Source organism: Astatotilapia calliptera, chromosome 4, assembly GCF_964374335.1.
Source record: "Astatotilapia calliptera chromosome 4, fAstCal68.1, whole genome shotgun sequence".
In the NCBI taxonomy this organism is placed as follows: domain Eukaryota; kingdom Metazoa; phylum Chordata; class Actinopteri; order Cichliformes; family Cichlidae; genus Astatotilapia; species Astatotilapia calliptera.
This window is the reverse complement of record NC_137425.1, coordinates 30669006-30695005: the sequence shown is the minus strand read 5'-3', so window position 1 is coordinate 30695005 and position 26000 is coordinate 30669006. Positions and strand designations below refer to the sequence as shown.

General features: G+C 40.1%; 2 protein-coding genes across 4 annotated transcripts in view; one reads left to right on the top strand and one right to left on the bottom strand.

Annotated features, from left to right (window-relative positions):
* The window catches only part of LOC113021353 (cytosolic phospholipase A2 gamma-like), a 16986-nt gene extending 10818 nt beyond the window's left edge, over window positions 1–6168 (bottom strand). For both annotated transcript variants that reach the window (XM_026165978.2, XM_080300468.1), the window contains exons 1-6: window positions 5934–6168; window positions 5245–5355; window positions 1991–2133; window positions 1062–1251; window positions 842–947; window positions 627–767 (exon numbers count right to left, since the gene is read on the bottom strand). In XM_026165978.2, coding sequence (XP_026021763.1) covers window positions 627–767; window positions 842–947; window positions 1062–1251; window positions 1991–2133; window positions 5245–5355; window positions 5934–6047 — 805 coding nt within the window. In that variant the 5' untranslated portion in view covers window positions 6048–6168. The remainder of the gene's footprint in view (window positions 1–626; window positions 768–841; window positions 948–1061; window positions 1252–1990; window positions 2134–5244; window positions 5356–5933) is intronic.
* LOC113021352 (cytosolic phospholipase A2 gamma-like) lies at window positions 5259–26000 on the top strand. Of its 2 annotated transcripts, XM_080300467.1 has the most exons (16): window positions 5259–5400; window positions 8098–8316; window positions 8722–8832; window positions 9176–9318; window positions 9445–9631; window positions 10707–10809; window positions 10928–11068; window positions 11641–11706; window positions 11801–11860; window positions 12594–12740; window positions 14757–14840; window positions 14958–15112; window positions 15195–15366; window positions 15456–15640; window positions 19295–19502; window positions 22443–26000. In XM_080300467.1, the coding sequence occupies exons 2-16, from the start codon at window positions 8173–8175 to the stop codon at window positions 22541–22543; spliced, it is 2007 nt and encodes a 668-aa protein (XP_080156593.1). In that variant the 5' UTR covers window positions 5259–5400; window positions 8098–8172; the 3' UTR covers window positions 22544–26000. The 2 variants fall into 2 exon arrangements, with proteins under 2 accessions (XP_080156593.1, XP_026021762.1); XM_026165977.2 differs by lacking the exons at window positions 19295–19502; window positions 22443–26000 and adding an exon at window positions 17082–17558.

The following is a 26000-nucleotide window of genomic DNA, read 5'->3' as shown; positions in this document are numbered from 1 at the left end:
TTAGGATCTATTTTTAAATCCTTTTACTGGTTTTAAATCTTTAAATGGTCTGGCGCCTGTATATTTTTCTGATTTTCTGCAGCCATAAGATCAGACAAATGTACAGCAGCTCTTGTTCTCAGTTCCTAAATCATTTTCTGGGCTGTTCCTACTCTAAGTGCATGGGTAAATAGCATCAGAAAGATGTCTTCTCTTTGTTGGTTGGTTAATGGGCCACTAAATGAAACCACACCCCACTATCCTGAAGCTACAGTTTAGTTTTTCTGTATAAACCCTAATAAATAACAGCAAAGATGATAAATTAAAACAACTTACATTTTCACTAAAAGTCATGTGGCCTTGTACCTTCCTGTTTTCACATAACCTGCAGCCCTGTGAAACTGTGATGTAACATTTGCAAGCATAAGAAGAATATATAGACTGCACAAAATTACACTGTACTGACTTGGCAACAATAGAAAGCACTGAGCCACCATGTTGCCCTTTTGATACTGACAGTTTTGGTGGTTCTCTTGGTGATTTAAAGTGGAAAAGCTTCGGATCCGTACTTGAAAGTAAAATCAGCTACATATTCTAGGCATCATCAAACCAATCTCATATTCCCTGTTCAGCCTGTAAACACTCACCCTGTAACTTGACCATGTCCATCTCTTTCTTTTTCTCCAGCAGCGTTCCATTTTGGAATTTGCTGCCCAGGAGAGATGTTTCGATAAAGAGACCCAACTCTGTGAATCCGGCCTCGTGGGGGCTTATCTCAAACCATTTTCCTAAAAGATGCGAGAGTGCATTATAAACCACTTAATAAGGGGCTAATCTAACATGTCTTTATGTATGTATGTACCTTCTATAGGTCCTTGAGTAAAGCAGTGCTTTTCAATAGCACAGTAGATGGGATAAGGGTTTGTGGCATTCCTGTTGGCCTCATCTGAAAGACACCGTAGGTCCATCTGATGGAACACCAGAGATTTCACTGAAAGCCTTAGTCTGTATAGCAGAGAGAGAACTGAATTTCAAATGAGAATTATATGAACTATAGTTTGTCTTTGTGCTTGCACTGGTACCTGTTTCATAAATCCAGCTGAAGTTAAGACCCCCCAGATATCAGCAAGAGAGAAGTGCTCTTCTTTTGCTCTCTCACCCAACCAATCCACAGCTTGCTCAAGTTTAACACTCGGGGAATCAAACAGCCTGGACACTGCCGCATCCATGTTGGTGCTAAATTGTGAGTCATTGTACAAGGAGGCCATGGACCTAACAGATAAAGCAAGTCAGGCAGGTGTATAAGACAGACGTCAATAGGAAAACAATTGTTGCAGATAAGGTGATTGCACCTTGTAGTGATCCCTTTGTTAATTTTTTTTCTTCTTGTCTTCTTTTTATGTTAGACTTGATAATGATGTGTCTACCTGTAAACCTGTAAATTTGTAAAAGGCTGTCCATGATTTAGTGTCTTGCTGTAATCAGTGATTTTACCAGAATAAAACACTATTATTCGTTCACTTTTTATATTTTCACGACTTCTTTAGCTGGTTTCTGTTGCATTTGCAGCCTGTTTCACAAGCACATGCTTGTGATTTGACAGTAAATAAATGATCCTGAATTGAACTGAGGATCTCTTTGCTCATTCTGAGCCAAAGAAATGAACCAATAAAACTAATCATACTAAAACTAGTCCCTAACTGGTACAAAAAGGGGTGCTAGGTGCATGGAGGTGGTAATCACAAAATAATCTAAAAGAAATATAAATCTTATTACGTCAAGCCAAAAGCTAATTAACATAAACAGAAAAACATCCCATATATCAATTAACATGCATGTATATGCACTGTGTGTATATATATATATATATATATATATATATATATATATATATATATATATATATACACACACTGTATATATTGTTTCTACTTGGCCACTGTAATGACTATTTTATAATATATTCTGGTAAAGAAAGAATTATATTTAATGTTTGTGTCATTGTTTATACCATGTAGACCCCGAAACTCCTCCTAGGTAGAGCAGTGTGTCCAGCAGACCTTCCTTTTCCATTTGATGGAGGGAACCCACCAGACCCACAGCTGCTCGCTGACCCCCACCTGATGCCAACAGAGCAATGTGGGGAACTGAGTCCTGGATGAAAATATGAAGGAGAGATATTATTTGATAGCTGCACTGCAGTTTTTGGATGCAACAATTAATAACCCTTTCACATCTTTATAGTAAATCTGAAGCTACAGCCATCTGTCTGTAACTCAGTTTGTCATAAAATGTCCAAACAGGAAAACAGCTAGCGGTTCTCTGCTTAAAGCCAAAAAAAAATCCCCTAATAGCATCTCTAATTAATGCCAACAAAACGATGTGGGGAACTGAATCCTGTTTTCTTCCTGTATACTGTTTCTTGTGTTTCTCTCTGTGTTTTACTCCTCTGACTTTCTCTCTTTACATACATTTTTGCCTTGATTGAGTTTGTTTGTGTCTAATTATCTCCCTGGTGTGTATATAGTGTTGTTGTCTTTTCACCCTTGAATTACTGTGCCTTATGGTGTTTTTTCCTGCTGATTTCTTGTTTTTAGCGTTCCATTTATCTAGCTGTCACTCTGCCCCAGTATTTTGTCTGCATGTGGGCCCACTTTATGGACTACTGCAATGTGGCATGTAAATTATATTCCTGACTCATTGTGCATTGAGATAAAAGATCAAGGCTTCAGGGGTGTCTGCTAGAAAAGCTTTCAAGAAATTTAGTTTTTCCTTTATGTTTTTGTTTGTTTGGTTTTGTTGGGTTTTTTCAGTTCTCTGTTATAGCTTGATTAGCTTGAAGTATGAAAACTACTTGGTCATATTTACCAAAACATCAATTGTTTTTTTAAAGCCCATATATAAACTACACTCATTCCTCTGTTGTTGTTCTCCCTTTGAAGCCCATTTATAAAATACAACAAAAGGTACTGTACAAGACTGACAGGAGAAGTCCACAAATCCAACAGAGAAGGAAACTAACATAAATGCAAAGAAACAAATTGAAAAACAAATGCATGCTGAGAAAACAGCTTAAAAACACATCCTAAAAAAGTGAATGACAGAACTATAAATATACTGACGACTATTAACACAGATGAAGATAATTACACAAAAAGGAAGTAAACACCACAAAAAGACATGATAGAAAACCAAAACCCGCACCAAAACCCATAACAGTTTCTATACTTTGCAATGAAAACAAGAGGCTATTAACCAGTGATGTCCTGTCAGAGAAAGCAAAGCAAGCAGTACTTGCTCAATGAAATCTAAAAATGTATATCAGTTAAAACCAAAATAAATTAGTTTCTCTCTTTGTATCACTTTACAAAAAGTGTTCTGTCCAGAAGCTTTCTCTCATCGTTGGCTCGTGTTAACTTTTCACTTACGTCCAAGTTACGTTAGCTTGACTGTAAGGCAGGCTTGAATCTTCCTGTCTCCAATTCCCTCAGAATCTGTAGCATCTCTTAATTTCATGGGCATATCTGGGTCCCATTAACAATCGTTTTAGCTGTGCAGCTGACAGGTCGGCAGCTTTGTTGGCTAGCCTGGCATATGGTTTCTCATTGCTGCTCCAATGCTTTCAAATTAGAATTTATGAGAAATCACCTGGTTGACCTAATATTTATATTGCTGTTTTGTTAATAAGCCACCTTCATTTCCCATCATCATCTCTGCTTTCCTTACTATAAAAGACATCACATGCTTTTAAGTACAACAGTATCACCCACTGTATTTTCCTTTATCATATACACTCAACAAAAATATAAACGCAACACCTTTGTTACTGCTCCCATTCCCCATGGGATGGACGTAGAGACCTAAAATTCATTCCAGATACACAATATAACCATCCCTCCCAAACAGTGGTCACAAATCAGTCCAAATGTGTGGTAGTGGGCACATCTGCTATATTGAGATAATCCATCCCACCTCACAGGTGTGCCACATCAGGATGCTGATCTGACATCATGAGTAGTGCACAGGTGTACCTCAGACTGCCCACAACAAAAGGCCACCCTGGAATGTGCAGTTTTTTGCGTTATTGGGGGTCTGGGGACCCAGAACCGGTCAGTATCTGGTGTGACCACCATTTGCCTCATGCAGTGCAACACATCGTCGCATGGAGTCTGTCAATTGTGGCCTGTGGAATGTTGGTCCACTCCACTTCAATGGCTGTGCGAGGTTGTTGGATATTCGTGGGAACTGGTACACGCTGTCGTATACGCCGGTCAAGCACATCCCGAACATGCTCAATGGGTGACATGTCCGGTGAGTATGCTGGCCATGCAAGAACTGGGACATTCTCAGCTGCCATCTGCCCTGAACAATGTGAACCATGATTCATCCGTGAAGCGCACACCTCTCCAACGTGCCAGACGCCATCGAATGTGAGCATTTGCCCACACAAGTCTGTTACGGCGACGAGCTGGAGTCAGGTCAAGACCCCGATGAGGACGACGGGCATGCAGTTGAGCGTCCCTGAGACGGTTTCTGACAGTTTGTGCAGAAATTGTTTGGTTGTGCAAACCAATTGTTCCAGCAGCTGTCTGGGTGGCTGGTCTCAGACGATCTTGGAGGTGAACCTGCTGGATGTGGACGTCCTGGGCTGGTGTGGTTACACGAGGTCTGCGGTTGTGAGGCCGGTTGGATGTGCTGCCATATTCTCTGAAACGCCTGTGGAGACGGCTTATGGTTGAGAAATGAACATTCAATGCACGGGCGACAGATCTGGTTGACATTCCTGCTGTCAGCATGCCAATTGCACGCTCCCTCATTGCTTGTGGCATCTGTGGCATTTTGCTGTGAGACAAAACTGCACATTCCAGGGTGGCCTTTTGTTGTGGGCAGTCTGAGGTATACCTGTGCACTACTCATGATGTCAGATCAGCATCCTGATGTGGCACACCTGTGAGGTGGGATGGATTATCTCAATATAGCAGATGTGCCCACTACCACACATTTGGACTGATTTGTGACCACTGTTTGGGAGGGATGGTTATATTGTGTATCTGGAATGAATTTTAGGTCTCTACGTCCATCCCATGGGGAATGGGAGCAGTAACAAAGGTGTTGCGTTTATATTTTTGTTGAGTGTACTTTAAGTACTACACACATTTGGTGAAAAAAAATGTATGAGGTAAGTCGAGCTGGAGATTAAAGTCAAAGGGAAAAAAGAAAGGGGAGGGGGGAAACAGAAGGATGAGGAGACAGTTTCTATCTTACAGCTGTACAGTTGATTTCCAGAGTGTTGAGTGAATGCAGAACTATTTGTTTCCTCTTGTGAACATACTCCTTTTCACCAGCACACAGAGAGTGGGACTGACGGATAGGTCTCTGCAAAAACAATCAAGACAGAGAAGCACTGACTTCAACCCAGAGGTAAGCTGACTCAGACACTGAAATGTGCTACACATATTGTATATTGTACATTCATATGCTGCAGCAGAGTAATATCATATGAAACCTTATAAAGAAGGCATATTCACTTTTTCCTCACATTTCCCAGGGAATATGTTTATGATAGTATATATGAATGCTAATATCTTTCAGTTCATCCACACTGTATAAACGGAAATAAGAATAATCTAATAAAAGGCAATATAGAAATTTGCCAGGATAGAAATGATATACATCTGTAAATGCATAATTTCTATAATAATAACTAGTTGACTTAATATTCTTCAGGCTAGCTCCTTATTTTAAGTCTTCTTATATATAAATATATCACAGATTATTTGTATGTTTTGTATTATCTGCATATGTCTGTAAAGTAACTACAGTTATGAATTGTATTTTTAAAAAAATACAAAATAGATCTAAATGGCACTTTAACTTAATAATTTAGATGTTCAACTACGACATAGACCATGCAACATATAGTCAATTCAAATCTATTCTCACTGATGCCTCACCTCAGACAGAGCTACATTGCCCTCCATGTTGTCCGCTGCCTGTGAAAGAATGACAGAATTCACAAAGCAAAGACAAACCACTGCATTCATGAAACCTGTTAGTCCTGTTTGCATGTTGCGAAGCCAACCTTCTTTTCAAATTAAAAAGTTCAATTCACCCCGCAGGGAAACTTCTTGTTTCTGTCAGCTTCCCTCTAGCTAAATTTGTCTGTGCAGAACAAGAAGTCAAATGAGCCCAAACACGCAGAGGAATGTTAATTCCTACCATGTGTGGGACTTTTACACAAGTATTGCCTAATATGGAAATACTATGGTAAAATCAAATGTCAACTTTTTCTTCTTCACTCACATTTTTCACTCACAATGTGTTTATACACCGCCCTGAAATCAATCATTATTTTTTTATTAAACTCAGTCTGTCTTCCACAGTGTGTCTACTATCCTGTCTTCCTCCCATCACCAGTCTCAGCAAATGGCTATGCCTGAGCCTCCTAGAGGTTTCTGCCTGTTAAAATGGAGTTTTTCCTTCCCGCTGTGCTTGGTCAAAAGCAGTTGTTTGATTGTTGTGTTTTGGTGCTATGTAAATAAATCGAACTGAACTCCCACATCTCCATATATACCAGTATTTTGGTAGGGAAAATAAAAATGTGCAGGCAGTTTCACCAACATCTAGCCTTCTTTTTAATGGCTTGTAACATAGTGGAAAGCTTTATTTTTTCTGCTTCTTTTGGAGAACATAGCAGATAACCAACGATAACCTTTGTCATGCCCTACAGATATTTTACCCAAATCATTGTTTCGAAAAAGTTTTAATTCTGTTCGATCGTATCTAATAACTTTGATACATTTTTCAAGAATGTCCCTGTTGAACCATTGTTTTAAAAGTCTCATCTACACACTACCTGCAAACTTCTAAACGGCCCCTGTGGGGCTCCTTAGGGGCCTCTGCTTTGCTTGCTATATATTTGCCAAGTTTTCATAAGATTTCCTAAATTTTTTATGCTGATGATATTCAGCTGTGTTACTGTTTTAAAGCACATGTCCTTTCTACTGTATTACCGTGTTTGGAGGTACTAAAGATTACCCTGCTGTAAATTCTTTGCAGTTAAATGAAGAAAAGCTGAGGTTCTGCTTATTGCTCCTGACGGTTTGAAGATTAAAGCATGTGTTGGATCCTTAGGTTCTTTTGTCTTTTTTCTGTTAGTAAGATTTGTGTTGTACTGGATGGTTGTGTCTCTCTGGGTGCGTTCAGTAAGCAGCTGACTCATTCTCCTTTTCTCCATCTGAACAATGTTGCTCAACTGAGAGATGTTGTGTCTTAAGCTGTAAAGGAAATGGTTATCCATGATTTCATTTCCTCTCATTTAGATTATTGTGTTTGTAATTCTCTTTTTTCTGTATTAGGAAAACATCTTAAAATCTCCTTCAAATTGTTCAAAATGCTGCAGCAACAGTTTTAACCAGGACTAATAGGAGCTCACACATTACTCCCATTTTATTTGCTCTCAGTTAAGTTTAGAATACATTTTAAAATTTGCATCTTCACTTTCAGAGCCTTGCACTAACATATATTGCAGACATATTCCTCCTCTCACTGTGTCAGGTCTTCAGGTCGTGCTTCATACTCACCTAAAGACTCATGGAGACCATGGTTTCCAGGCCGTAGCACCTACTCTGTATAATGCTGTCCTTTTAACTATTCACTCTGCTATGTTATGTTTAGATCATAAAACATAAAGATGTTATTTTTTACCCAGGCTTTTAGATAATCATATACTTTCTTTTATATTTTATTTAGCTTGAATTACAGTTTCTATATATATTTTTTCTTTCTCAGTTTGAAGTAGTGAACCTTTGTCTGACAAAAGTGCTATACAAATCTTTGAATAACAACTTGAGGCAGAACCCGGCCTATAAATGACTGAATAAATTCAAATGTAAAATAGTTAAAGAACTTTTTTCTCCAAAACCTTTACCCAACAAAATAAAGGCTTTATTTAAATTACAACACAAGAAAAAAAAGTTATGTTTTGCTTTGCAGATAAACGCACTGTTAGAGTGATATGAAGGACAGTTAGATGTGAACATACACAACTTGTTCTGCCTCCATATCATTTTCTGATATGTCTGTTTGACGTCAGCATTGTTCTAATTTACCATGAAGTTGCCTGATAGCAGGACATAAAAAGGACTTCTGAGCTAGACGAGAATCTTTAGTCTGCTCCGTCCACATCCAGCCATGTTGTGTGGATATACCAGCCGGGCGACTGGTCTGCTCTGTGCTTGTATTGTGATGATGGGATCTATGGGACTACCTGTGGACAACAGGAGGAACCTGTGGACAGTCCCTCAGCAGAAGAATCCAGCTCTTTCAGAGTTCAAGGTGAAGAAAATCATTCAGTCCACAGAAGCTAAATGTCTTCTGAAGCAGGTCTTATGAGTCCTGATGTTTCATATTTAATCATGTACAGAGTGGTTTGAGTGCTCTTGTTGTGTTTGCATTATGAATCCAAGAATGAGATAGAAAGATATGATGTTTGGCTTTTAATGGATGTGTAACTCATGATGTTCGTTATGAAACAGTCAAGATCCAGAAACAGTCAAACATTAAAGAGAAATTCAATGTTTTTACACATGTTTATCTAGTTTTTTGTCATGTTTTTTTAAATGGCAAATCTTTTAAAGTGTATATTTAAAATGACACTTTACATAGTTAATATTTATGTTGTAGATCCAAACCTTAAAGTTTTCTTATGTGCGTCCTGTAATACTTCCTTGTGTGTTGCAGAAGTATGTACATCAGTCACAGTCCTTATCTGCTGGAGAGCAGGAGTTTGTCCTGAGGAGGAAACAAGTAGTTCAGAAATCACTCAATAAACTGGGACTCACATGTACACTGGTGAGAAAACTCTCAAATACATAAGTCATAAGTCTTTTTTTCTTCCTTCCCTTTTTCTTTGTCAGTAGCTTATTTTTCAGTGCCAGCCAGCTTTTCAGCTTTTTTATATATACAGCATATATATAAACTAGAGTACAATGACATAAATTTCCGATCACTTTAAGATCTCTTGACTTGTCTGCTTGGCCATTTCCAGGAATTATTAAATAGGATAACATGCGCATTAGAAATCAGAGAAATCTGGACCAAACAGAGCACTTCATTCTCATTGGACTGTCTCATCTGTCCACTGGGTAACTTTATTTTTCCATCACCCACCTGTTTTTCTCTCTCTTTTCACCAGGATATGGTTCCTCACATTGCACTGTTGGGGTCAGGCGGAGGTCAGAGAGCAGCTGTGGGTCTGATGGGATCCCTCTTTCAGATGGAAAAAGATGGTTTGCTGGACACTGTGCTCTACCTGGGAGGAGTTTCTGGGTCTGCCTGGTAAACAAGTACAGACAGAGTCACGCTATACATAACTGGTTAGCTAGACTTTACTAGCTAGAAGGCTGAATAGTTCATTATAATGTGCGTGGGCTGAGTATTTTGTGGTCTGACTGTTTCCCTCAGGTCCATGGCCACCTTATACAGTGACCACCAGTGGAGCACCAACATGGACAATGCTGTGTCCAGGCTGTCGAAGCCTGGGATTGGGTTTACGGATGTTCTGATCTTTTTGGCCAAGAGGGCAAAAGATGGTCACTTCTCTCTCACTGACATCTGGGGGGTCTTAACCTCTGGTTTCATCATGAAACAGGTAAGGCCAAAAGAACTCAACTGGACTCATTTTATTCTGGAAATCCAGAAACATGGTAATGTGGCTTCACACTGCAGGATGCCTGTGAACTGAATAAATGAATGAATGCAAACATTATGCTAATAATGACAGAAAGGCTTGTGTCTCCATACAGCATACTAAAAGTCTGCGCTAAACCACCAGGTGTCAGTGTACTCGCTCTATCACAACATGATAAGAATACACTTTATTATGATGCTTTAAAAAAGACATAAATATTGTTATAACTTGCCCTTAGGTTACATCATAGATTTAACACAGAAGTCTAAATTAAGCTTCAGGAGAAGCAGAGACTTTACGCTGTATAGGGTAATGCTGCGAGCTACACAAATGCAAATCAGGGAAGTAAGATTACAGCAGAATTCCAGAAGACACACCTGATGACCTAAAATGCACCGACTTCCTTCTAAAATCCTCTCTGGTATAATTTGATTACCATAATTAAATTCTACAGATGAACAGATGAAGAGCAAAACGTCAGTATGAGCCTAAACCAGAATCAACCTTTTCTAACATTAAAAAAATCATCATGGGAAAAAAGAATGAGTAGGAGTGACGGGTGAGATGGAATCCAGTTCAGCAGGTAGTTCCGCTGCTGGTCCAGGGTGATTTTCCAGCTAAAAAGCCCATCTTCACTTTGTGACCATGTTATCACATGCTCCATGTGACATACATACTACTGCATCCTTTCCACTGTGTCATTCCTGATTCTTCTGTCTGTTCAATGCATTCTGGGGGCAATCACTGATGCGTATGAAGTGACGCAATGCTCTGCAATGCAGCTGGTGTGGATTGCTCTCAGGTCATTGTTAGGTTATTAGGCAGTTACAGCAAGAAAAATGCAATATCACGTAAGAATTCAATAAGGTTTTATCAGACTGCAAATAAGAGAGGTCTTGTTAGTTTTCATAATTTATGTTCCTAAAGCACATGATCCATCCCGGTCTTAATTTTATATTTATTTCATTTATCTCAGTTTAGTGTTGACGGTTTATTTATTTATTTATTTATTTATCTGGTTCGTTGTTTTTGTCAGTTGGATGTCCGAAGTCTTTCTGAGGATGGCACAAGCATCACCAATCCTTATCCCATTTATAGCACAGTGAACAAAAACTGCTTGCAACATGATTCTGAAAAAGGTACTAAAAACAAACAATTACGCAAACATACGTCTCCAAATGTTATTCATGTGTATATTGCTCTTCTTTGAGTCACTGACTCAGTCTTTTTGCTTCTGTTTTTCTGTGTTTGTCTCAGGCAAATGGTTTGAGATGACTCCTCATCAGGCTGGCTTCATAGATCTGGGTCTCTTCATTAACACTCCAAACCTGGGCAGCAGAATTCATGGAGCTGGTTCTGACGTCAAAGGGCCAGAACTAGACATGGTCACGCTGCAAGGTGCGTTCATCTCTTTGTCTGCTAGAAACACCAACTCCGCCAAACAAAGGAATGTAATAATAATAATAACTTTTATCTTGTGTCATGAGCATTGTTGCAAAGGTCACCAGCTGTCACTTTAAACCTCAGACAAAATACACTTGGCCAACAAACACTAAATTCATGTATTTTGTTATTTACAGTTCAAATAGAGATCAAATAATAATTAAATGAACATTTGTTATTGCTGTTAAGAGGTCATGCAAGATGCTTTTAGATCTACTTGTCAGATCTACTGACAAGTAGATGCTTGTCAGTGTGATGCAGGTACCTGTGTGTGGCTCTCTGTGGAGCCTCAGGAATATCTGTACCTGTATACAACTGCACTGCTCATGTGATGATACTGGATCGTGCAAAATCCTGTCCTCAGACTGCTGTACAGTGCCAAGAACCTCCGACATGTCTTCCACTATTCCCTTGCCCTAATATTATTTTTATTTACAGTTTTCCTCATAGGTATATTGTTCTATTTTTATTATTAATATTAATGTTTTCACAGTGTGTCTCCTTTGTGTGTCTGGTCTGTTCTGCAGGCTTAGTGGGGAGTGCTTTAGCAGACGATGAGAGTGTGGTGACCTATATTCTTGACTGGTTAAAAGGTAGAAATCTGAATGTGTCTTGTTATGAGAAAGCATTTGCTAAATGCATTTAATATGCGACAGTAGAACTAAACAACTGTTTGTGTGTGCTCAGTTCTAGTGGGGAAGGAAGCTACTGATGAAAACAACCCGTTGGAGTTTCTCTGGACTAAAGGTACAGTCATTACATGTTACTATAACTGGATCATCCATCCATTTTCTTTCCTTTATCCAATTCAGAGTTGTGTGGCAGGTCACGGAGACAGACAACTATTCACGTTCACATTCACACCTCGAGTTTCTTTAGAATCGCCGGTGCACCCCATGCGTGTCTTTGGACTGTAGGAGGAAGCCGTCGTACCCAGAGAGTGTCCACACAGACATAGTAAGACCATAGAAAGTGTGGATTCGAACCCAGGACCTTCTAGTCACCCTAGCTTTTTTATTCCATTTGAAATTATTTTAATCCGAGTTTATGTTTTAGAGGTTATATCCTGAGTGTGCACTTCATATGAATATCATGAGCAACCTGTAAACAGTGTTTTATCACAAGTATATTAAGTTTGGCCGGTGCCATAAAATCAGTCCAGATCAAATTAAATTTAAATTGAATTAATTTAATTTAAAGAGTCAACAACAAACCCAAAACATCTATATTGCTGGTGTTTGCCCAAATAATATGTGCCACAAGACAACTTCAGCTATGACAAAAAGCGATGGATAAACACCTGAAAGCTGTTTTATTGTACCAGTACCACCATTGCAGTTTTTGGACTCATTACAAGTGATAACAACAGACTCCTGATCTACAGACGTCCAGAAAACACTTTACTGTTTGCTTCAGTTAATACTGACTGTTAATGTGAAAACGATTCATCTAAAAGTGAACATATGATCTTATTTTTTAGAGGGCATCAAAATAAACTACACTGCATCATCTGAGATGAAGCTCTTAGAACTGCATAATGTGATCTTTAAGGACTGGTGTCAGAAAACTTTGGCCTCCTTACAGTCGTGGAGTCAGAATATGGATGAAGGACCAGCCAGATATTACGGTCAGTAATATAAAGTTTGTTATTGTTGATCAACACAGTTTTAGCAGAAAGAAAGCTGAGAGTGAAACGGTATGGGCACAATGTCTGCTGTGACTATTACTTTAATTCAATTCAGTTTTATGTATATAGCATTTCCATCTGTTTTTGGTCTTTACCAAATCCAGAGTTAAAGATACAATATACTTCTTACTTTCTTTAAAAAACAGTCAGAAGCTGGCACATTAATGATTGTAAAATGTGCCTGTGCAACAAAAAATGAATGAGAGCTTATGTAAGGAACTAAAACAGAACATTTATGAGTCACATATCCAAACGAGTCAAAATCCAATACAAAACTGAGCCCCTGCTGTGACATGCATTGACTCTGACAGCTCCATGCAGTTCACTGAAAGCGTCTTGGCAGTACATTGTCTGCCTGCAATGGTCAGAAAGTGTGGTATGGTGTATAAATGGTCAGCATTTTAGGTATATGATGTAATCAATACCAGTGGGACATTGCATGTCCTGAATCAGTCACACTGCTATCAAATTCACACCGATTTTCATCAGGCATTGATATTACAATGGTTTGTATGCTGTTGTTGTGTCGTAAATTGACATATTTACTGTAATAATCATTTTCTATCATGTGTGGTCAGAGGCTAAACAAGTCTCAAATATCTTTAAAATGTGTGATGGCAGAGGGGCATGCTGGGTATATCCTGACCTCACTGCCTGTCACAAAATGTAACTATTTATTTTTCAGCATATATAGCAGCAGAATTATAAATTATGTTTAGGATGGCAAAGCAAAAAAAAAAAAAGGGAAGAGTACGAGGCTCAAAAGATGGAGTGCTGATGAGTGAGTAGTTTGTGTTTTGGTAAATGATTCAAACACTGTCACCACTATGAAACTACGTAGTTATATTCTAAGGAGCTTTGAAAGAAACGTCTGGACTTCTTTAAGCTTTCTTGAAGACATTTCACCTCTCATCTGAGAACTTCTTCAGTTCTAAGAGCAACTGGTGAAGAGTCCCAGATTTAAACCCTGTGGGAGTGTCCCCAAGAGGGTCATGGACCCCTTATTGATCCGCTACCTAATCACACGAGCCAAAGTGTGAAAATGGGTGTAGGTCACAATCAGCCAAGGTTTCAGGTGGGCCCATTGTGAAACCTTGACCAACCCTATCATGTGATTTCCTGAGGGCAGAAGGCCCAGGATGTGAGTAAGGCATCTGGGAAGGATCTCAAAACTGGATTATCAATGGCAGACAGTTAGTGTCATAAACCACCATCTCTGTTCAAAGATGGTCGTTCACACTGGACATCGATTGCCTCTTTCAGCCCTCTTTCAAACCGTCTGTCTTCTCTGTCCAAAATGTGAACATTGGCATCCTCGAACCTTTGACCTTTAGATGCAGATGGACAGCCGAGTCTTGTCCCATCAAAGAGGCTCTTCTATGTTGTGCTTCACTTCTCTGATGAGAGGTGAAACATCTTTAAGGAAACTTAAAGTCCAGACGCTTTGCTTTCCAAGCTCCTTAGACTTATGACCCAGATGACCGAGAACCTTCACAGATATATGTACTTATATCATAATACACGTATGATAAATAGAAACTGGTCTGCAGGTTTTTGAATGAGGAATTCTGCAAATGAGTGTGCTTGCTTGGTATGGTGAAACCATCCAGTCGGTCTGTGAGGACCTGTGGTTAATGGGTTTGTGTCTTTTGTTCCATGGTCACATTACAGTTTGTTTTATCCCACTTTTCCAAGGACAAATCTGTGTTGGCTTTCTGGTAGGCTAGTTCAAGAAGATGGTGTGAGATAAGCAGTGTGGTTGATACCCTGAGCTCTGTTGTTGTCCACGGTGCAGCTCAAAAGCAGGAGTGATGTTACGATATGATCATGACCATCTGACAACCAGAAAATGACTCCAAATGAGCACGATTGTCACATATGTGGTGCATGTATTAAATGCAGATAGCAAGTTGCAGCTTTCAGTTCTTCATTATGTTGCTTGGTTTGTTTCCCCAGTTTCTTGGTTTATACAAACACTCATCACACAGATTAAAAAACTGGAATGGGGCAAAACTGAAAACTTCCTCTACCAATACCCAGGTAGACTGATGTTCTTAAACTTTACCATACATTTATTTTTTAGAGTACTATGTTTTGCTTGATAGATGATAAAAACTGGGAACTGAATGATATATTGTTATTTATGTTTTTTGGAAGATGTCAGAGTGCCATCATGCATTAGAGTTAAAGAGTTTCTGCAGCTCATAGATGCTGGTGTGATGATAAACATGCCCTACCCCCCCTTCTTGGGAGAAAAGAGAGACACTGACCTCCTTATTGCTCTGGAATACGGAGCTGACGAAACCTTCAGGGTAAGGTGCGAGCATATGTGATATGTCACGTAAATGTATCCACACAGCTTCAGGAAAAACTAATGTGAAATTCTCCACACAGACTCTGATTCTCGCCAGAGACTATGCAGCCAAACTGAAGAAACCTTTCCCAAAGTTAGAGGAGAAATTCCTGAAGGAGAAAGACTGGCCAAGGCCCTGCTATGTTTTCAAGGGGAAAAAGAAGGAGCCCACCATCCTTTACATGCCACTCTTCAACAGGCAGAACTGCAAAGGTTCATCAAACACACACCACACATAGAGAAAAGGAAAAAAACATCACATAATGTCAGCCATGATCATCAGCAATTCTCTTCTGGTCCAGATGAGAACGAGTTCAAAGCAAAGATGAAGGAGTTCTCCACCTTCCAGCTTCCATTCAGCCAGCAGAAAATCGAGTTTTTGTTGGAGACGGTGAAAGCGAACATGAAGTACAGCAAGGACACTCTCCTCAGGGAAATAGCCAAGGCTGTCATCCGCCGACACATCAAGGCTTCAGATGGCGTCCCGGTGAGCATTTAGATGGTGGACACATCTTCCCCCATGCATGAGAAAAAGTACATAAACAATGTTTGTCCTCTTTTAATTTCTCATCATCCCACCCCAATCTATCCATTCATCGTCTTAGTCTTCTGTTTTGTTTTCTTTCTTCCATCCGCCATCCTCTTATTCTCTTTCTTTTCATCTTCTTTCTGTCCTTCTGGGATTATTCTTCATTTTTTTCTCTCAACCTTTCCTTCCCTTCCTTTTCTCTGTTTCCTTGTAGTTAATTTTCCTGTATTAGATTATTATGATATTTTTTATTTTCTTTCTTTCTCTCCTTCTTCTCATTCTCTTTTCATCATGTTTGTTCTTCTTGTTCCTTCATTTTCTTTCTTTTCCCTTTAATATTCTGCTTCATCTCATTTCTTTTCCTGTCATCCTCTTTGTCTTTTTTCCTTCTTTTCCCTTGTCAATTCTTCCTTCTCCCTCTTTTCTCCCTATATAGACTTTCTGTCTTCATTGTTTCCAGTATTATGCGTTATCCGTTAAAATTCACACGTCATGCATCACACCAGCTTTATTTTATTTCTCGATTACTGAATTACCTCAGAGGGCACTGTGAGAGTGCATACACAAATCTCAAGGCCGGTACCCAACTTATTCTTTGAGAGGAGACTCCAGATACACACCAAATTGAACAGTTCATTAAATTGTAGTTTTTGCGTTACCTTGCTGACAAGAGAGGCATACAAGGGCTAAGTCCTCATTGCTGTTATTTCAATATAATTTTGTAGAGGAGACACTAGAGGTCCCCCCATGTTCACTTATCCCAACAACTGCTCTAAAGTGCTGTTCTCTGTGGGGAGCTTAACACTAGTGAGACTAGTGCAGCTTTGTGTTCAGATTTGTAACACACGTTCTTGCACAAAAAACGATGGATTCTGCCCCATCACTTGCATGAAAACAACCTTTTAATATCCACTATGAGTTAAATGTCAACCTGTGAACCTTCAGCTCAGAAGTACGTGTAAACCTGCCCTCTGACAGCTAACAGGCCTGACCTGCAGCATCCAGTTCAGTTCAGTTTTATTCATAAAGTGCTGCTTCACAACAACAGTGACCTAAATGTGTTTTACATTGTACACTCATAAAAGATTCTTTTGCAGTAATTTTGTGTAAAATGCAACTGATATGTTTGATATAAACTGAATCTATAACAATCAAGTAAATTTGAATTGAACAGATTTCACCAGATTTAACTTTTTATATTGTGTTTTTGTAAGAAATTTATATTTTATTAAAAGAAAAACAGATGCAATCAAATTTGGGGCATGACTTCTTTTTGAGCACATTAAGCACAAACCTAGAGAGAAAATCCCATTGATCTAATCATCTCTGATGAGTAAACATTTGATGACACTGAAAAAAAAGAGCGCTTTTAACCCTCTGAGGTCTGTTTTCATTCCAGCTATGGTCACTGGCTTCAGATGTTCAACACTTTACTAGAGTTCTGAAAAGGAGGGACAAAGGTGACAAACAGGAAGCAGCTCAAGCCTAAACCTGATCCTACGACGGTTTTGAAGTGCTTATTATGCGTCTTTTTGTTTTAGCAATCACAACCGCCGTGAGGCACCAAGCAGGGGGATTGAAAGGGTTCAAGAATCCAACAATTCAGGGTTTAAACAGTAAATGTTTTGTGGCTCAATGTAGCAACTTCACATGTCCACAGAGGAATGAAATGCAATGACACTATTGCATTATTATGTTATACTGACAGTGCTTATATGACTTTGTGTAATGTCTTGTACATGTTTTGTTTTTCTCTGTGAAACAAGGTTTTTCACTTTGCAGTTATGGTGGTTTTAGAAAATGATTATTGTGATATCTGTAAAAATATGTTTACAAAGTTGACTGATGCTAAAAGTAAAATGAATCTCTAACTTTGTTTGTGTGTAGTGTTTTTTAGTACATTTGTTAACCTTATTTTTTATTTTTGGCCTGTCCCATTTGGCTCTTTTGTCATCAGAATTATTGTCTAAAGACAAAGAAAGATGCCCAACGGATTTACTTTGCCAAATGGACCATCCCAGCCTTGCCGTAATGGTCTATTTGATTCACCTTTTATTCTTTATTTTATTTTATTTTCACTTGCTAAATACAGGACAGATTTGACTGGGGAAAAGAAAGGGGAGAAAGAAAGGGGGAAAGAAAAACAGCGGGGAAGAGGGAAGGGGATAAAGGGCAAACAACAAAAACAAACAAAATAAGTAGACAAAAAATACATATATCAATCACCTGGATCACCTGCTGAGAAAGAAAAAAGAGAAAACAAGCAGAAGAAAAAAAAGAGCAACATAATAAACAACATCACGATGATCTATGTGAATATAACAGTAAATACTAAATATTAAACATTATTGTGGAGCACATAAGGTCGACAGCGCACAGTGTGTACACCTGTGAGCATGGATGCGCTTGTATTTAAAAGGTTCTTTCATGTAACGATCTGCTAGAGGGTGTGGGGAGCCACAGCCCCGTCCTTCAGGGCATGAAGCAGGTATGGAGGAGATCAAAACTCCAGACATCCAGAGGCCCTCAGAACACAAGAGACCAAGGAAGACTAACAGAGGGGCACTGTCCCAGAAAGAGCTGAGGAGAGTCCCAGATGAGGGCTCACTCAGCAGCCGCAGAGCAGAAGCCAGTGACGTGCTCGTGAGCTCCGCCGGCAGCCAGCTGTGCCAGAGTGACCGAGCCCCAGGCCGAGAGGCCGGGGGCACCCCACCTCCGAAGTGGCCCGAGCGAGCCCCAGGCTCCAGGCCCCGACAAGCAGCTACCACGGAGTGAGCCGGTGTGTACGCCCATCCCCGGACACAAAGAACCACCAACGCACCGATGTCTGAGGGCGTCTGCCCTGGCAGGGGAAGTGGTGGGGGAGATAGGCCTTCATACCTTGGAGGGCCTGAGATGTCCCCAGAGAGGTGGCGTCTGATACCCAACCTGACATATAGACACAGACAAACAGGCACACACAGATACAGACATCCATTCCCACCCTCATGCTCTCATATGCAATTACTCAACACTCACCCAACGTGGAGACAGACATAGAGAGACACTGTACACACAATCACACTCCCCAAGCATACTCTAAGCCCCAGGTCTAGGTACCCTTGCCCCTGGAGGGGGAAACTGCACCCAGACCCAGGGGGTGTTACCCTTTTCCCTGCGGTGGAGAGAAGCAGACTGCCCCAACTCGGCAGCAGCAGGGAGGCCCCACATTCCAGACCCCAGTTGGACGGCCAACTCCTCCTCCCAGCTCCCCGGCCCCAACAGAGAACGGGGGGGGGGGGGGGTGAAGACTCCAAACCTCCCTCAGCCCGCTCATATGTAGTGGTTGACGCTTGTGTGTTCTAAGGTGCATTTAAAACCCAGGAGGGCATGGAGCTACCTGCCAGAGAGCAGCATAGCCCCTCCTAATAGCTGTCAATGTATTTAAACTTGAGAGGTGGGCAACGACGCCAGGGGTGAGGTGTACCCTGATGGTCTTTTGGATTCCGTGTAGCGTGCCCACCCCCAAGGTCCTATATGTATGTGTAATGAGAGTGTGAGTAATGTGAATGTCTAAGTTGTGGGATAAAATTGAGTGAGTTCCTCACTCTTCCTCACTTTTTCTCACCTCAGCCTCCCCCACCAGTTGAAGAGCCCCCCAGGTGGCTCGATGCACTGGAAGTCTCCTGCGCCAGGGCTGGGCCCACCCGCCCACAACCCCAGCAACACACCAACCAGGACCCAAGCCCCCAAGGCCCAGCCAGGGCCCCAGCCCAGAGATGGAGCACCCCCAGAACCCCACACCCATCCCGGACCCAACCAGGGGCAGCCAGGCTACCAGGTCAGTAACCCACGTCCATCAGCACAGACCCTCCCCTAGCCCCGCTGCACGCAGCCACGAGGAAACAGTCACCTAAGAGCCAACAGAGCCCTTAATAGGCCATGACCACAACCCCAGACTGAGCCCTCCAAGGAAGATGCTCCTGGGGAACCCCCCGACGCCCCAAGCCTGTCCCTACCCCCACACCAATCACAGCAGTGAAGGTGGGACCAAACTATGACCACCCACCCCCACTAGGTGATGGAGCTGATCAAAGGAGCCCAGAGCAATTGATCTGATGTGGTGGCAGAGGCTGTATCAAGACTAATGTAATCTAATAGATAATTTCTATATTGGTTAGAATTAAGATTATTTTTATTTTTCCAGTTCATGAGGACTGTTTTCTTGGCTATGCATAGGGCAGTGAAAACCATATGGGCTATATTCTTTTCTGTAGTGACATTATCTAAGCTGCCCAACAAACACACTAAGGGGGAAGTTGGAATGTTACATTTCAGACACTTTGATAAGTCCTCACATATCTCGCGCCAAAACTTCTGAACTGGTGGACAGAACCAAAGAGCGTGGATATAATTGTCCGGTGAATTGGTTTGGCAGTGTGAGCAGTTGTTGGTAGACGTAAAGCCCATCTTGAACATCCGATGGCCTGTATAGTGCACTCTATGTAGTATTTTGTATTGAATTAACTGAAGACTGGGATTTCTAATTAAATGAAAGGTTTTTAAGCAAATCTGAGACCAGAAGTTTTGGTCTAAGTTAACTGATAAATCCGCTTCCCATTTTGCAATAGGAAGTGATATTGATTCATCTGTTTTAGAAAGCATTCTGTATATTTTGGATAGCAATTTGGGGGGTTTAAGAGTAAGAAATTGAACCACACTTGGTGGTGTTTGTAGTTCAACTTGACCCGGTTTAAATTTCTTTTTTATATCTTTCTTATTATGTTTTTTTTTCTTGTTTTAAATCAAGTTTCTTTTTCTTCTGATTGAAGAAAATAAGAACAACCCCAGGTTTCTCTTCAGCACTGTAGCCAGGCTGACAAAAAGTCAGAGCTCTTTTGAGCCAACCATCCCTTTAACGTTAACTAGTAATGACTTCATGAACTTCTTCACAAATAAATTTTTTATCATTAGAGAAAAAATTACCAGTAATCATCCCACAGATGTAATATTATCTAGAGCTACTCTTAGTACCATTGATGTTAAGTTAGACTCTTTTTCTCCAATTGATCTTTCTGAGTTAACTTCAATAATTACTTCCTCCAAACCATCAACGTGTCTTTTAGACCCCATTCCTACAAAACTGCTTAAAGAAGTCCTGCCATTAATTAATTCTTCGATCTTAAATATGATCAACCTATCTCTAATGATCGGCTATGTACCACAGGCCTTCAAGCTGGCTGTAGTTAAACCTTTACTCAAAAAGCATCTCTAGACCCAGCAGTCTTAGCTAATTATAGGCCAATCTCCAACCTTCCTTTCATATCAAACATTCTTGAAAGAGTAGTTGTCAAACAGCTAACAGATCATCTGCAGAGGTTTATTTGAAGAGTTTCAGTCAGGTTTCAGAGCTCATCACAGCACAGAAACATCTTTAGTGAAGGTTACAAATGATCTTCTTATGGCCTCTGACAGTGGACTCATCTCTGTGCTTGTCCTGCTAGACCTCAGTGCAGCGTTCGATACTGTCGACCATAATATCCTATTAGAGCGATTAGAACATGCTGTAGGTATTACAGGTACTGCACTGCAGTGGTTTGTATCATATCTATCTAATAGACTCCAATTTGTGCATGTAAATGGAGAGTCCTCTTCACACACTGAGGTTAATTATGGAGTTCCACAGGGTTCAGTGCTAGGACCAATTCTGTTTACATTATACATGCTTCCCTTAGGCAGCATCATTAGAAGACATAGCATACATTTTCACTGCTATGCAGATGACACCCAACTCTATCTGTCCATGAAGCCAGATAACACACACCAATTACTTAAACTGCAGGAATGTCTTAAAGACATAAAGACCTGGATGGCCGCTAACTTTCTGCTTCTTAATTCAGATAAAACTGAGGTTATTGTACTCGGCCCTGAAAAGCCTAGAAATATGGTATCTAACCAGATTCTTACTCTGGATGGCATTACCTTGGCCTCCAGTAACGCTGTGAGGAACCTTGGAGTCATTTTTGACCAGGATACGTCCTTCAACGCACATATTAAACAAATATGTAAGACTGCGTTCTTCCATTTGCGCAACATCTCTAAAATTAGAAATATCCTGTCTCAGAGTGACGCTGAAAAACTAGTTCATGCATTTATTACTTCCAGGCTGGACTACTGTAATTCATTATTATCAGGAAGTCCTAAAGCCTTCAGCTAATCCAAAATGCTGCAGCAAGAGTCCTGACAGGGACTAGAAAGAGAGAGCAGATTTCTCCTGTTTTGGCTTCCCTTCATTGGCTTCCTGTTAAATCCAGAATTGAATTCAAAATCCTGCTCCTCACATACAAGGTCTTAAATAATCAGGCCCCATCTTATCTTAATGACCTTGTAGTAGCATATCACCCTATTAGAGCACTTCGCTCTCGCTCTGCAGGCCTACTTGTTGTTCCTAGAGTATTTAAAAGTAGAATGGGAGGCAGAGCCTTCAGTTTTCAGGCCCCTCTTCTGTGGAACCAGCTTCCAGTTTGGATTCGGGAGACAGACACTATCTCTACTTTCAAGATTAGGCTTAAAACTTTCCTTTTTGCTAAAGCGTATAGTTAGGGCTGGACCAGGTGACCCTGAATCCTCCCTTAGTTATGCTGCAATAGACGTAGGCTGCCGGGGATTCCCATGATGCATTGAGTTTTTCCTTTCCAGTCACCTTTCTCACTCACTATGTGTTAACAGACCTCTCTGCATTGAATCATATCTGTTATTAATCTCTGTCTCTCTTCCACAGCATGTCTTTTATCCTGTCTTCCTTCTCTCACCCCAACCGGTCGCAGCAGATGGCCCCGCCCCTCCCTGAGCCTGGTTCTGCCGGAGGTTTCTTCCTGTTAAAAGGGAGTTTTTCCTTCCCACTGTCGCCAAAGTGCTTGCTCATTAGGGGGTCATATGATTGTTGGGTTTTTCTCTCTATCTATGAAGCGCCTTGAGGCGACTTTTGTTGTGATTTGGCACTATATAAATAAAATTGAATTGAATTGAATTACTATGGATTTAATTTGTTGATATTCTAAAATCTTTTCTTGTTGATCCCATATTGTGTAACTAGTCCGTCAAATGAAATAAATTCTGTTCCTTCTAGTATATGTTCTAAATATTTGATTCCTTTATCACTCCAATCTGAAAAGTTTATCATATTATTGTTTTGTAATATGTCAGGGTTGTTCCAGATAGGTGTACGTTTGCATGGGATTAATGAAGACGCCGTCAATTTTAGAAACTCCCACCATGCTGTCAGAGAAGAGCTGATGTTGATGCTTTTGAAGCATTCATGTCGTTGGGTGTTTGAGCTGATAAATGGTAGATCTGAAATCTCTAGATTATTGCAAAGTGCCTGTTCTACATCTAGCCAAGGTTCATCTAAGAGGGTATGTTTTAGCCATCCTGAGATAAACTGAAGCCTGTTGGCTAAGAAGTAGTGCTGAAAGTTAGGCAGTTCTAGTCCTCCTTTATCCTTGGTCTTTTGTAGTGTTTTTAAGCTTATACGTGGGGGCTTATTTTTCCAAAGGAATTTGGACATGTATGAATCTAGAGATCTGAACCAATCTTGTGGCGGTTTAGTTGGGATCATTGAGAATAAATAATTTATTTTTAGTAAGACCGTCATTTTTATAGCGGCAACCCTTCCCATGAGTGATATGGGTAAACATTTCCATCTAGCCAGATCGCCTTCTACTTTCTTTAAAAGTGGGATATGGTTTAATTTAGTCAGATCTGCAAGCTTGGGAGAAACATTAATACCTAAATATTTTATATTTCCCGATTGCATTGGTGTAGAAGAAGAATTATGGAAGGAGCAATTAATCAGAAGGACTGTAGATTTTGACCAGTTAATTGAGTAATCTGATATTCTTGCAAAAGAGTTTATCAATTCAATCACCCCAGAGATATTGGTTTGTGAGCTTTGTAGAAAAAGTAACACATCATCCGCATAAAGGCTGATTTTATGTTCCACGTTCTTGCATTTTATTTTACATATATTTTACAGCATATATATTTATGTAACTGCACTATTTGCAGTTCATTTGAGTTTTTAAGTGTTTGGTCACTTGAATCTGCACCTTTTTGTTCCTAATAGTGTGAGTAATATTTTAGATTTAACAACAGAGTGCCAATTGTCAGCTTAATTTTGAGTAGGCTTACTAAAAAGGTTAATTCAGAATGAGAATAACTCACAAGTGGTTCAGACCCAAAGGAGAGCTGCCATTCAGACTGAGGTGGAGTTGTGTGTCTGTGAATAATGTCTAATATATGCTCTGGCCAGAAATGTTGAATGTTAATCCTCCAATGTATTTCAAGAAAATATCTTGACGATTTTGAGGTATGCAGAGCTGCATGATTTTTCCTCAATCACTCTTTAACTTATACAAGAGCCTATGTATAAAAAATGATTGTAATGCTTAATGAGTTAATACTCATAACAATACTCATAATAATACTTTTGCACAAGCACTGTGTCCTTGTCCAAATGGACCTGACATGATAGAGTGCTGGAAATATACCTATCCACCTATCAGGTAAAAATGTATAAAGTGTTTTTGGGGAGACAATAATATGACAGCCCAACTCCCAAAGTGCCTAATAGCATGGATTTATCTACAGTGTTATATGAACCATGCGATTAAATCACACGTCACTTGTGCAGCTGTTCTGTCACATTACTGCCTCCCAAAACCAACTATTCCAAGTGCTGAGTGCACAAGTGCATGCAAATGTTTTTAAGAATTTACATGTTTTTATTATATATGATTTATGTGTATGTTTATTTACAGTTAATTAAGCATTTAAGAACTTAAGCCTGGCTTGGTTTATTATGTGTAGTCACTGTATCATGTTATGTACTGTTTTATTTAATTTTATTTCTTTGTCTTTTAGTTTGTCGTTATTGTGGTTTTTAGATGCAAGATAACTAAATATTAAAAACTATGCCCCGAGAAAAAACCCACCAAAAAAGACATTTCACGGTCAAACTCAGCATTTGGACACACTCAGAAAAAGAAGAAGAAGAAAGAAAACAGAATGCAATCGCATAAATGTATAAATATTTTGCATGGTGAAGGAAAATCCCTTTATAGCTATGCAGCAAGTCAACAATGCTCTCCAAGATGTAGGCCGACAGGTTTCCTTGTCAACAATCAAGAGCAGAACCTCAAAGAATTCGTCACATGATGCAAACCCCTGGTAAGGCTCTAAAACAGAATGGCTGGCTGCAGATCAGGACAGCATCCAAAAAGAACAAGTTATGTGAATGATGAAACATAAACCAACCTCTATCAAAGAAAGTGTTTAGAGGAAAAGGTGGAATATCCCCATGTGGCCAAGTCTGTCACACAGTCTCAGTCTGCCTGAGCTCCACTCCACCTGCTGAACATCAGACAATAGAAAACCCCTGGAGCAAGAAAGAGGTGGAGGAGTTGACTACACGTCTAATATTCCAATTGTTTTTGAAGATATAAATGTGTAGATATGTGCAGTATGTCTTCAACAAAACCCAGTCAAATGAAACCTGGCTTTTAATAATAATGTATACTTTATTGATCCCCGCGGGGAAACTACTCTCTCTGCATTTGACCCATTCACTCAGTGAAGTAGTGGGCAGCTACTAAGCAGGCACACCAGGGAGCAGTCTGTAGGGATGGTACCTTGCTCAGGGGTACCTCAGGGTAGCCATTCAGTGGGTTTGAACCCCTGACCTTCTGGTCATGGGGCAACCACTCTACCTACTGAGCTATCCCTGCCCGAAAGAATGAATGCTCATTATTTTATACTGTAATAATGAACAGAGCCTATGGTTAAGCATATATGTGTGCAAAAGGTTTGTGACAGTATAAACTGAGCTTTACATTTGTTTGTATCATTATGAAACAGCATTCTGGCCAAATGTCAGAAAAGATGTGTGAACTATAAGTGTCCTGCGTTGGCTCATTTCCAAGACCAATAACGTTACCTTTGTTGGCTCTCAGTTAGCATAGCTTTTTTGCACATATACCGCATTTAGTACTTCACCACACATGTCTATACATATGTGGGGCCTGAAGCCTAATCCCAAAGCATCCTCTACAGGGTCCCACTCCTTGATGTGTGTAATCTGGTGTGTAGTCACATTGCTGAGGGGTCTCAGAAGTCAATAAAAAAAAGTCCCAGGTTTTGGGTTGCCTTTGTCATTCCCAGATGAGAGCAGGAACTTCCTATCATCCTCAGGACTGTATACTGCTATCAGATAGACGTATTGTGATTATGTCCATGACCTTTTAGAAATTTTGCATTCTGTTTCAGTTTCTTTCAGGCCTTC